Here is a 13,622-nt window from a genome sequence, read left to right as displayed (position 1 = left end):
GAAGAGAAGCCATCAGAACAAGATCACCAGACCCGCTGTTGGTCCTTTCTTCAGCACTGCCCCCACAACTACTTCCAGCACCAAGCACTGGAGAAAGAGGTGGGTTGTTGTGGCTGCCCTGATCCTCCTCTCGCTCACTCTGAAAAGAGTACACAGGGAAGCTACTGGATGGATGGTCAGCCAGGGGAGGTGGCAAGCAGAAAGAGGGTGTGAAGCACCCCTCTGGAGTTTGCTGCCTCCTGCAGCCACTTCAGTTTGCCTCATGGGTGGGCCAGTCCTGTCCATACCTATCACAAAGCCACAATAATCTTGACATACCGTTTCTTCTAGGAATATCTAATTGTTCACATTAATGTGATTTGCTTGCTAAATAACAAAACAATTACATAACAGACTGCCAGTGGTGTTTCAGTTTCAGGAATATCTGCAGCAAGTACATTACTGCCTTTTATGCAGCTTACTGAAAGCAGAGATTTATTGCACTTTTTTTTTTAACAAAGGGCTGTTACCATGTAATTTTAACTTACTATTATGAAAGGACTTACAAGGAATTACTGCAGAAAACCTTAAAGCATAGATCTAGCCATAATTTTTATCGGATGATTAATTTGAGCTGCACTGCCATGCATAAATCATATCTGAAGGAAATGAGCCTCCATTAGGATCTGATCCTGCCATCCGTTACCTATGGGGGAAATGACTGCGGCTGTTTGTGGAGTAAGCCAAACTCCACAAATGCTACTGTTTGAATGAAACAAGGTACACCCAAAATGTTAAAAGCATCAATAGCAGCTTTTGCATAGGTATTCAACTTCCATAAGGTTATCTGGAGATAGGAAAGAAATGTTATTTTATTCTGAAGAAAAATAATGAACGGATCCATAGGTGTAAGCTTCTGCTAAACATCTGATTTTAATGATCAATAAATGTAACATAAAATCATTTTAAAATGAACAGCAGTCAGATATCAGGTATTTGTGATTTTTGAAAAAATTCATTTGCTCCATGAAATTAAGAAAAAAACATTTTAGATACCATTCCAACATATACATCCAGTGATCTGCATTTGAATGAATCACCAACTTACATAATGAAGAAATCAACTCAGGATGCAATCCTGAGTGCACTTTGGGTTGGCGCAAGTCCCTTGGGCTCGCCCAGGAGGGTGGCAAACATACCGTCAAGCACGTTTGCACCTCCTCAAGAATCAGCTGGGCCAGCTCAGGAATGCGCGTTAGCCTGTGGAGGCTAACACGCCGACTTGGGCAGGGAGGGTTTGGGGAGGTGGGGAAGAGGCAGGGAGGAGGCAGGAGGGGGGGCGTTCTGGGGCAGAGGGAGGGAGGGCGGAAGGTGGTCCCGGGGATGGGTGGGGAGCAGGAGGCGGGGCTGTGACCCGGCAGTTACGCTGGATCCCAACCCCATTCCCTGAGCAGCGTGAAGCGGCTTGCAGGTGGCACAAGTCCTAGGAAACCCACTGGAGTTGTGATGGCTTACCCAGGTCCCTATCTTGCGCTGGATACAGCGCAGGCCTCCTGGCTTGCCTGTTCCAGCACAAGACAGAATTGCACTGTCACGCTGCAATTCCATCAACACTTACCTGGGAGTAAGCCCCATTGACTATAATGCTGAGTTGATAGGCCATAGGATTGGGCTCTTAGGGCATAATTCTAACTCCCGGGTTAGGCCAGCACAAGTCACTTGTGCTGAATGGGGGGTGTTGCAAACATGTAAGAGTCAGGGAGGCAAGTGCAAAGAGTTGTGCTGGCCTCCCTACGCCAGATTCAGGTCTGGTGGGGTCAGTGCATTGGCTGAGCTCAGTTGACACAGGAGTCTGGGGGAGAGTGGGGAGGGGGGAGTGGGGAGGGTGTGTGGAAGGTGTTTTGGGTGGGGGAGGGTGAGTGACAGGCGTTCCCAGGGGCAGGCAGGTGGGGAGCAGGAGGCGGGTCCAGGATCCAGCAGGAGCAGTGGCATAGGCAGGTCATTTGACATCTGGGGCCCATAAATTTTTGTCACCCCATATGACATAATTAATTAATATTAATTATTAATTCATTCATTTTTATATCACCCTTCCTCTAAGCAGCTCAGGGTGGTGTACATGGTGCCTCCCCTTATTTTGTCCTCACAACAACCCTATGAGGTAGGTGAAACTGAGAGATAGTAATAGTCATGACACAAAATTAATAATAATAATAATGGCCAGAAAATAAATGCAGTGAATATTTCCCCATGAGCAATGGATGAAATTCTGCATCAAATGGTATATAACATGATGGTAGTATTCCTAAAAGCCATTATTTCCTGAATTTTGGTCACTAGGGTGTTACCCCTCACCTCAAGGATGTCTCATTGGCCTGTTTTGGCAGTGGTTCTCAAACTTTTAACACTGGGACCCACTTTTTAGAATGACAATCAGTCTGGGACCCACCAAAAGTGATGTCATGGCTGGAAGTGACATCATCAAGCAAAATAAAATAAATAATTATAAATAATTAAATTAAAGAAAAACAAATAATTAAATAAGGGGAAGCCAGCCCTGTTTCACCAAGTGAATTTTCTCTGTAGCCTTCTTGCAATAATACCTCCCCCCCCCGCACAAAAATATCAGTGAGATTTTCAGCCCTTCCCAGTGCCCAGTTCACTGTAAATTCTTATATTTCAAACATAGCATTATCAGGACCCACCTGACTTTGCAAGTCTAAAAACAAATAAAAATTCACCTTACCAGCTCAAGTCTCTGTTTTATTCTTTTGCGGGGGGGGGGGGTGTGTGTGCAGCCTTCTGGAGCATTTGTTTAGCTCCACTTTTATCAGATTGGGACCATCCAGCTAGCTTTGCATTCCCCTTTGCCTGACTTGACCAGGAGCCAAGGCACGTTTGCTTACTCGTGAGTAAACGCGATCATGTGGCTTACTTTCGCTTTCCATAGGGCTCGATACATTCGTCTGCTTGGAGGGAGGAACTTCCTTCCTGGGTGTTTTTTGGGGGCTGCTTTCATTAGATAGTAACCGTTTTGTGTAGTTGGATTCCTCTCAGCCTGCCCTTTCCAACAGACTAAGGCAAGTTTGCTTACTCGCGAGTAAACGCGCGATATGACTCAGTTTCACTTCCCATAGGGCTCCATCCATTTTTTTATTTCCGGTTTATTGGCCATAACTTTTGATGGAAAGAAGATATTTTACTCCAGTTTCTTCCATTGCATTCAGCTGGAAATTCCACATCCAACGGTATATAGCATGATGGGGTTATTCGTAACCTCCATGATGTCGGGTCATTTGTGATGTCACCCCCTCCCCCCAAGGCTGGTACCTGGGGTGACAGCCCCCCTGCTCCTTGCCACTGGGTGGGAGCCTCTGGTTGCTCCATTCTGCTCAGATTTGTGCCACCTCCACAAGTCACTTGTGCTGAATGGGGAGTGTTGCAAACATGCTGTAAGAGTCAGGGAGGCAAGTGCAAAGAGTTGTGCTGGCCTCCCTACGCCAGATTCAGGTCTGGTGGGGTCAGTGCATTGGCTGAGCAATTACTGCATTATTTTTGTCCTCAATTAAGGGATCAGTTATTTTTTCATTACATTATTATTGTCTTATGCAAATAGCTATTAATACTTAAATTAATGCATTGGCTAATTTAGATATGGGTGTGGAATGAGTGAAAACTGCTTGTATTGGATTTGCTTTCCAGAAGCTGAACTAGTGAAAGTGCACAAGAGCTGTGTGTCCTTGGAACACAACTTGAAACACAATGACCAGATGATACTCAGAACATTATGAAAGAAGAACTTGCTTTGCTTGATAAGGAATAGTTGGGACTAAGATATCTTTTAATTTTGGCGTGCAAGAAAATCCAACCTATTTGTAGGCCCCTGTCAGTGGAACTGGGTGAGGGCCAGCTGGTTAAGGGGGCGTGCATGAGAAAATTCAAGGAAATTACTACCCAGTACTAGAAACAAAACCTATTCCTCAATCAGTGTCAAAACGGTCTATAAAAACTACAAGCAAGATCCAAGCCATAGAGAAATTTGCCACCATCAACAAAAAGTAAGGTCGTGGTGCATCACTAGCTTCTCAGTCTTTCCATTGTACCTGCTTCAAATTGAGAGCCCAATCCTGTGCTCAGCGGCACAGCTCCGTGCTGCTGAGCACTGTCACAAATGTGCCGTAAGGCATGTTTGCGAGCCTCACCGCTGGGCTCCTACCCATGCGAGCTCAGCGCCAGCCGGTGCTGGGTTAGTGTGGAGCAGTCGCCACAAATTTCTCCTTACCCTGAGGTGGCCTCCATGACTGCCCCCCCCCCCACAGAGTGCAGCACACACTCCATTGGCATGACTGCAGCAGTGCTGGAAAGTTGGTTAGAATTCAGCTGTAAATGTCTCACTGTTGCTAACTAATTGTCCAAGGACCAGCAGCTGATTCAAGAGCATTACTGTATGAGTTCATCTTGATAGTGATATTGTGTCTCCTCCCCCCTCCTTTCTCTCTCCTTCCTTTACACATGCAATTCCTGGTATAAGATACTAGGCATTCAAAGTCAACAAACTGCCATTCACTTCACAGCAGCCAAAATGTTATAGGGTGTCACACTATCTGTCAATTGCTTGGACACTTTTGTAACAAAAATACTAACAGGAATAGAACCACCCTAAATAAAGCTCCACGTGGAAACAGTGAATACTTTAGCTGTCTATGTATGGAAAGCATCAAAACAAAGAAATTTGAGTAAGGGGTGTGCATTTTTGCAAGGAGTTTGAGTACACATTATAACCTTTGGACAGCTGCAGCAAATTTGTCCAGTTTCTTCAGATTAAAAAAACACAATTTGATCTGCATCTTAGAAAAAAAAAGTTGGATTCCCCCTCCACCCTTACCACACAGAAAAGAAAGCAACTGTGTTTTCTGCAGTAAAGCAAAGCATACTGCAACATACAAAACTTGCATTGTTAGGAATACGTAAAGAAAGGTTTTCGCCAAAAGGATGCAATAACTATTAATGCCCTGCGGATGGAACTGGGAGACTGCTCAATCTCACATGTTGCATATAAATCAGAATAATTATATGAATGGTGGAGGGGCAAAAACAAACCCTAAACCTGTCCCAAGTCTAGATCAGGGGTGTCCAAACATTTTGGCAGGAGGGCCACATCATCTGTCTGACACTGTATTAGGGGCCGGGGAAAAAAAGAATTAATTTACATTTAAAATTTGAATAAATTTACATAAATGAATATATTAGAGATAGAACTTATAAGAATGAATAAAGGTCTTGCAGTAGCTCAAGGCCTATAAAAGGCCCTGCACAAAGCAAGGCCGGCCTTTCCTTCACTGCCACTGCTGCATCATAGACATGAAACAGCAAGCAGTGGAGGGAGCCCTCATCCCACAGCTCAGGTCGAACAGTTGTCCTCACACTGAGAGCAGTTGCATTGGGCCAGCACAGGCTCCAGCAAGTCTCTGGAGGGCCAGAGGCTCATTGGGGATTGGGGACTCTCCGCAGGCCAGATTGGGAGCCCCCGAGGGCTGCAAGTGGCCCCTGGGCCAGGGTTTGGGCACCCCTGCTCTTGATGAATGTAATCCAAACTCCTACAAGGGAGCTGGGAGTACTGTAAGTGTGTGCAAGGAAGAGGGGAAGGCAGCAACACCATCCCCAGGATTGCACTGCTGCAGGGGTTGGGAGGGTTTTTGTGTTTTTTTAAACTTACCTGCAGCCAGTACTGCAGTCTTGGAGGATCAAGGGGGTTCGGGGAAGCCTTCCACAGGGCTCCCTCTGCCTGCAAAAGTCTTACCCCCCAAAAATAAAAAAAATAAAAACCTGGCACTTCTGGTTTCATCACAAAACCGAAAGTGCCTGGTTTTGTTTATTTATTTATTTTTAGACTTTTGCAGTCATGGGGAGCCTACAGTGGGCTCCCCAGACCTCCAGGATTGCAACAGTGGCTGCAGGTATGTAAAAAAAATACAACCCTCCCATCCCTGGCAGCAGTACAATCCTGGGGATCAGTTGCTGCTTTCCCTCCTCCCTACTCCTTAAAGGGACAAGTGCTTCCTGGGCTGGTGGGTCATAACCCATCAGTTTGGGAACCACTGCTCTAGATTGGGTCACTCAGACCACTGGTAGAGAATGACCCCCTTCCTGTGGATTCAGAAGTTTTATAACTTGGTTGTAATTTATGTCATTTATTTTTTATACTGCCCTTCCTCCAAGGAGTTCACAGTAGTGTACATATTTTCTCTCCTCCTTGGTTCATCACAACAACCCTACAAAGTAGCTGAGGCTGAAAGATAGCGACTGGCCCAAGGTCACCCAGGAAGCTTCATGGCTAAGCGGGGATTTGAATCTGGATGTTCCAGGTCTAAGTCTAATTTCTGAACCATTACACCATTGTGGCTCTCGTATTTGCTCAAATAGACAAAAAACAGGGGGAAATGCAGGGGATTCATTACACCTACAAAGCAGTGATGCAACATCAAGTGTAGCAGGCTGCATGCAAATCACTGTCTATGGGGAAAAATGCTTCAGTCAATTTCTATGCAAATTTAGACCCATTTTCCAAAGAATAACCACTGAAGAGGATGGAGTGGAGAAACATTTCTGATAAGTTTCTTCCTGTGGGATTTCCAAAGACAGGGGAACAAGACATCACACTCCTTCCTTTTTCAGCCTTTACAATCCTATCTTATGCCTTAAATATGCAGTTTAGGGATGTGCAAGAAAAGAATGCTTCCTGACTCCTTACGTCTTCTTGTCCATGTTTGTGTTCATTCATCAGAATTGCATTTGTATCCACAAAAACATGTACCCATTTTCATCAGTTCATTTGTTCCAGTGTGTGAACTGCTTTCACTTGTCCTGCCCTAACATTGTCATTTTCCAGCCAATCTGTGTAAAAGGTGCCAGAGTTCTTGAACTATTCCAAGACATTACATATATATGCATGTTTTGTACTTTCTTCATGGTCTTCTCAAATGAAAAAGTTATCCAATCTGAACTGTGCAGGGGGCTTTGGACTATTGTACCATGTAGACAGGGATTCAAGTATTGACCTTACAATTCACAAACCTCTGAATTTAAAGAGGTTGGGTTATTATCTCTTCTATTCATTAGTTCAAGAAGAGTATAAAGCAAAGGTCATTGCCCGAAGGACAATGACCTAAGACATATACACCTATGGCAGCAGTTGCCACCACATCCTGACCTCCCCGCGCTGGGCCCAATCTGCCTTCACTGGTCCACATAGACTTGTCCCAACAATATCACTAGAGCAGGTTCAGGTAGATCCAGCAACTGAGCATAAGCTTACCCCAGGGCATGTGAACAAATGTTCCCTTATGCCTTCCCATGCCTGCCAAAGGAGCATGCTGAACCAGCAGGTGGAACAACAGGGGAGGCAGGAGGGGTGAGGGAGAGTAGAATTGGGGTGGCGAAGGATGAAACTGGGCAGGGAGCATGAAGAATGGAGGTGGGGAGGCTACCAGAGGGGGTGGATCCAGCTGCGACACTGCACACTGGGTCTTATCCTCTCTAGTACCATCTTACAGTAAGAATGTTCGGAGAGTCAGGACAGACAGAAGAAAATATATCTTTACCCAGTGTGTAATTAGTTTGTGGAGCTCCTTGCCACTGGATGTTGTGATGGGATCTTGCCTGGATACCTTTAAGAGGGGATTGGACACATTTCTGGAGGAAAAGTTCATTATGGGTTACAAGTCATAGTAGGTATGTGCAAGCTCTTGGTTTTAGAGGGAGGTTGCCTCTGATTGCCAGATGCAGGGGAAGGCACCAGGACGCAGGTTGTGTCTCTTGTCTTGTGTGCTCCCTCGGGCATTTGGTGGGCTACTGTGAGATACAGGAAGCTGGACCAGATGGGCCCTTGGACTGATCCAGCAAGGCTCTTCTTATGTTCTTAATAGATAGCTTCAAGTTACAATAGGTAACTAGAAGGATATTTAATGAAACATCAATAACTTTTCTAACACTTTACCCTCTCAGGTTTTACATTCATATAGGATGAATTTTACAGGATTCAGTACAAATGTTCTGTCTGGCCTTAACTAGGTTACCACTACCTCAGAAGTAAATTACTTGTATATCAATAGTGATATAGAAATACAAGTGTTTACTACTAGATGATAAGTATTGAAGGTGACTCCTTCAATACTAGCTGACTCCTAGTATTAGTATTCCTAGCTCACTCCTGTTTGGTCAATTTAAATCCTAGTTGAAAGCTTTGCTGAAACCATAACTGAGTTCATGTTAATTAAAAATATATATTAAAAGCTTGCATGACTATACTCAAGTAGTGAAGAAATTCAGGTGCTTTGGCCATTTGTCTATAGCAGGGGTGCCCAAACCCTGGCCCTGGGGCCACTTGCGGCCCTCAAGGTCTCCCAATCTGGCCCTCAGGGAGCCCCCAGTCTCCAATGAGCCTCTGGCCCTCTGGAGACTTGCTGGAGCCTGCACTGGCCTGATGCAACTGCTCTCAGCTCTCCGCCAACTGTTTGACCTCTCACGTGAGCAGAGCGATGAGGGCTCTCTCCACAGTTTGCTGTTTCACATCTGTGATGCAGCAGTGGCAACAAGGGAAAGGCTGGTCTTGCTTTGTGCAAGGCCTTTTATATGCCTGAGCTATTGCAAGACCTTCATTCATTCATATAAGTTCCATCTCTAATATATTCATTTATGTACATTTATTCAAATTTGAAATGTAAATTAATTCTTTTTTCCCCCAGTCCCTGACACAGTGTCAGAGAGATGATGTGGCCCTCCTGCTGAAAAGTTTGGACACCCCTGGTCTATACTGTTGGTAAGGGTATGTATTGCAAAGGGATGACCACTTTGAGAAAAATATGAAGGGTGGCAGGGCAAGGTTCTACTCCCATTTCACAAACTGAACTGCTCACAAATCTTGATGCAATAGCATCACACACCCCTTCACAAACTTCCCTATCATCTGCATGGTCAAGTAAGGGGTAACTGGTCCTATTGTGAGGATAGATTTGGCTCTGGAGGTCTCTAGTGGCTTACCTGCAATTTGTCCAACTTTAAGACCAACGAATGAGTTTGTATAACATTTGTGCAAAAGAATCAGGGTAACTATGATCTCAGGAAAGAAATCAATGAAGCCTTTTGTTGTATGACAACTGCAGGGCATGTTGCAAAAGTGAGGTATAGATATTACTGAATTCCATGGGAGTCTTGAACTTTATTGTGGTCCTGAGCATATGGCTTTCTGACCATATAATGATTCTGTTAAGTTGCTCTTGCAAGGTTGGTTACATCCCTAGTAGGTGTTCAGCAAGTCTACTGGCTTGTATCTAGTCAAAACCAGGGAAAAATCAAATCCTCCAAGAATTTTAAGGAGCAGCCCTAGTACCTTTCTTTCTAGTATTATTGTTCTCTATCACCAGATATTCTTTTATTCACTCAGTTACAGATAATTGCTTATTTCCTGAGATTTTAAGGAATCTATACTATATGAAAATTAAAATATTAAAAGCATATACCTCTGTAATTCAAGGTTTCAGAATTAAATTTCATGCATCCATCTTTTTTTGTAAATATATTGACCAGCATGCTTTGTTTTCTCAACAAAAGAATGTCCTTCAGAACAGTTGCTCATCTCTCTCCCTTCTTTTTTGATTGTCCAATGTGAGAAGAAAACAGACCCACATGGATGAATCACTTACAAGAACACATTTCAAAGAATGAAAAAATGTTCTACAAACAGTTTCCAAGACATATCAATATCTGCATATTAATATGTGGCATGGATTGAAAAAGAAGCCCAGATTTTGGAGTGGGATGAAGAACCTGTATTCCATTCAAAATCAAATACTATGGTACCTTTCCACATAGTCTGATAATTATTTCATGGAAAACTTCAAAGCATAAGAAAACTCCAAACATGATGAAACATTGCTCATAACTGCAGCCCAGAGAAATAGTGTTTCATTGCAGGTGTTTTGAAAGGGCATCAGAACTGCCAAAGACTTGGGGCCCAATCCTATCCATTTTTCCCAGTGCTGCTGCAGTTGTGCCAGTGGGGTGGACGCTGCATCTCCTGCAGTGGAGGGGCAATCACCGGGACCTTCTCAAGGAATGGGAACACGTGTTCCCTTATCATGGGGCTGCATTGTGGCTACACTGGAGCTGGAAAGTTGGATAGGATTGGGTTCTTGTTAAATAAGGCTGCAATCCTATACACTTTTTCCTGGAAGTAAGTTCCACTGAAGTCAGTGGAGCTTACTTCTGAGTAAACATGCATTAGATTATTATGCTGTAACAAACCAGAAGTGCTAGATGAACATTTCATTTGTAATTGATGTTTGAAAAATAAACCATATGTTAATGAGTCTATTGATTTTTTTTATGGTTGAGTAGCCAAAGTTAGTTTGAGATCTTTTGTGGAGCTTGCCATGAAATTATCAGAATATAGAGCCAAGATGAGTATATCTGCATCCATTAGTTTCCTCTTTTTATTATAAGATGTTAAGTGTTTGTTGATTTATCTTTAAGAGGTAGCATGTGAACATATTAGCTCAACCGTTAAAAAAAGAATGAAATGTAAAGTTCGTATTCTCATGTCTTGCTTGAATGCTAAGCAAGCTCTTTATATAATTAACAAGACTGTTCCAGTCCCATACTAACTATTGGAATGGTAGTGGTGAAAGAAATGCAAAGGTTTGATATAAAACACATACGAAAATTCAGTTATGAACTGAGTTGTATTATGAACTGGTTACGAACAGTTATGAATTAGTCAACTATACTAGTTAGAGATGAACAAGAATGATCCAGTTAGATCTTTCACTGAAACCTATCAACAGAATTCAAGGACATGTATGACTAAAATTGGTGCACCAAAAATGCAGGTTCCAGACATCAGATGTTCCACTGTTTGTTTACAGTCAGATGCAGCTGCCTTATATTGAGTCAGAACAATGGTCCATCTTGCTCAGTACTGTCAACTCTGATTGGCTGTGGGTGTTCAGTCCAGGGTATCAGGCAAGGGGTCTTTCATAGTCCTGCTACCTAAGATCCTTTCAACTGCCAGACTGTCAACCTTCTGCATACAGAGCATGTGCTCTGCCACTGATCTGCAGCCTCTCCTCAAATACAGTCTGTTCTGACTGAGGGCTATTGCATTAAACAGTGCTAATTGGGACAGGATGTCTCATATGCAGCCAAGTGGCAAGGCAGTGGGGACAGGTGTTCACATGTTTTGTTCATTATGGGAAATGAGCATGCTCACTCTCAAAGAATCCTCTAGACTTCCCTCCACATTTCTATGTTTCCTTGGTAAAGATAACTGAAATCTGAAAGTTGCTGCTAAAGAATATTGGTTATTATGTTGCACTAAATATTTGAGTAACCCTTCTGCGACACACTATTTAAAGACACAACTTTAAATATTAATTGGCTAATTCAGTAGAAAATCTCAGAAGAGTAGTTAAGGGGAGGGGCAAAAGCCATCTAGAAAAGAATATGTTGAATGTATCCCATGGCTTTTCTCCAGCACGTCTCATTCATTCCTTTGCCAACGTTGGCATCACTTCTCCTTCCAAGATATTTGCTGAGTCTGATGCTCTAAGTAACTGCCATTTTATGCACCCAATAATTCAGCCAATTGTTATCATCAAGTTTGCTCATCTTCATCCACACAAGTTTGCCAAACATCCTCTAGGCTTATGCTTCATCCGTACAAGAAATATTGATCGCATTCACTCACTCCCACTGATGATCATGGGGGAAAATAATTTTTAAGTCCTTAAATATATGTCTACCTCAACTGTAAGACCCCCACAAAAATGAACCATCTTTCCCCTCCTTTCATTCGCTCATTCTCTCCATTTCTCCCACTCTATCCACATAGCAGCAGTGTGAGATTGATATAGCCATTGACGTCAGTGTGTATTTTGCTGGTGACATCAGAGGGAGCAGAATCTGTCCCTAGATGAGCAGAAGACAAGAATCTTTTTCCTCACAGCAGAAAAGATAACCATTTTGAGAGATCTATTGTTGATTTTGATCATATCCTGAACACACCATCAGTTTTCATTTTCTTCCCCTGCTGGCTTGGAGGAATTGTTCTCCTTCCCTGCAACAAGATATACATTGCATGCATGTCTCAATATGAGTCACTTTTGGCTAATAAACATGCAATTCCTAAAGTGGCAACAGAAGTCAGAGCACTACATCTGGTATTTAGGGGTGAAACCTGGTAAAAGAGAATGCTATTCCAGCTCAGAACACAAAATACAAGCCTTCAGTCAAGTGGGTTAGCAATGGATATATCTGTACCTTCTTGAGAAGAAATGGTGACTAGCTAGCAACTAGTTAGGCATGTCTAGCAACAGGAAGCTAGACAACAAGAAGAGCACCCTGGTGAATATTGAAAGGTGAATTCTTAAAGTGGATTGGAATACTTATTCCTTGCTACTTTGTTTTGACTCCTCATGGAGAAAACGATGTTGTGCCCTTGTATCTTTTCTTGCTCCAAAGCACTGTCCTCCATGTATTCCCGGGGTCTCAACCTTAAGGCACATGCCCATCTCTCTGTTCTTAAATGCAGAAGGCCATGCATGAGGATCAAGGTGTAGGATATGCAATGCAAACAGTGATGGGTCTCAAAAAGAACACTGAATTGAGAACTCTCTTAGAATGTGTGCAAGTAAGGTATTCTGAGTACTGACTGCATAGCTTACCCGTGCATATCTGGAGGAATAGGGATCCTCAAATAGTGCCCAGATACGGGGCTGCCACCTCTTCCAAAAGCCCCCAGGCCTTCCATCTGGGGAATCACTGAGTGCCAGGCGTTTAGTCATCTCCAGTTCCTCCTCACCATCACCTGAATCTCCAGTGCCATCTGCATCTCCATCATCAGCACTGCTATCCAGAGGAGCTCCACCAAAACTGTCAAGGGCCTCTTCAGCGTCCCGGTGTTGCCTATAGGTCATCCAACAACAAGGCTCCACATCGGTTTCATCGATGCCCCAGAAGGCCAGCTCCTCCTCATACAGGGGTCCACATACATCTGCTGGGCAGTGCAGCTTACCTGTGCGGTAGTAGTTCAGGATATGGGCAAAGACACCTGGATGGCGGTCAAAGAAGAACTCATCTGTGCGGGGGTCATAGTCAAAGTGACTGTGGGCATCTGGCTCGGCGATCCAGGCCAGCCGAGTGCCGGGCAAGGTGCGCAAGGTGCTGCGGTAAGTCTGATGTCTAGTCCCTCCCACATTGATCACAATGCGATCGCTCTCGTCGCCCTGGCCCATCTCGTCTCTTATTAGGCATGTCGTGGACTCATCCAAACAAGCACAACACACAGCAAGCACATCGGGGGGGGGGGGTGTCAGCTTGTTTGCAATCGATAACTAATTGGATACCTTATCCATGTGACCAAGAGTCACCCAGGTCAAGGGCATCCACTGGTCTGAGCTCCTTGTGTCCTTCCTTCACTTCCAGTGATGCAAACTGAAGAGGACCAGTGAATGTTAATGACGACAGATCCAGATGTCAAATGAAAACCCTGATGGGACTGTCACTGAAATGAAGGGTTGGGAGTTCACAGGAAGAGTATACCCACACACTCCCTTCCAGAGCAGTGGTTGTGAGGAATGGTTGCCTCG

At 43.9% G+C, this 13,622-nt stretch overlaps 1 protein-coding gene across 5 annotated transcripts in view; it reads right to left on the bottom strand.

Moving 5' to 3' along the window:
• KCNC1 (potassium voltage-gated channel subfamily C member 1) overlaps positions 1-13,268 on the bottom strand; it is a 159,811-nt gene extending 146,543 nt beyond the window's left edge. For all 5 annotated transcript variants that reach the window (XM_066633024.1, XM_066633025.1, XM_066633022.1 and 2 more), the window contains exon 1: positions 12,699-13,268. In XM_066633024.1, coding sequence (XP_066489121.1) covers positions 12,699-13,268 — 570 coding nt within the window. The remainder of the gene's footprint in view (positions 1-12,698) is intronic.
• Positions 13,269-13,622: the final 354 nt, after the last annotated feature.

This window comes from Tiliqua scincoides, chromosome 1, assembly GCF_035046505.1.
Source record: "Tiliqua scincoides isolate rTilSci1 chromosome 1, rTilSci1.hap2, whole genome shotgun sequence".
NCBI lineage: Eukaryota > Metazoa > Chordata > Lepidosauria > Squamata > Scincidae > Tiliqua > Tiliqua scincoides.
The sequence above is the reverse complement of the archived record's forward strand: the minus strand, read 5'-3'. Positions and strand labels throughout refer to the sequence as shown.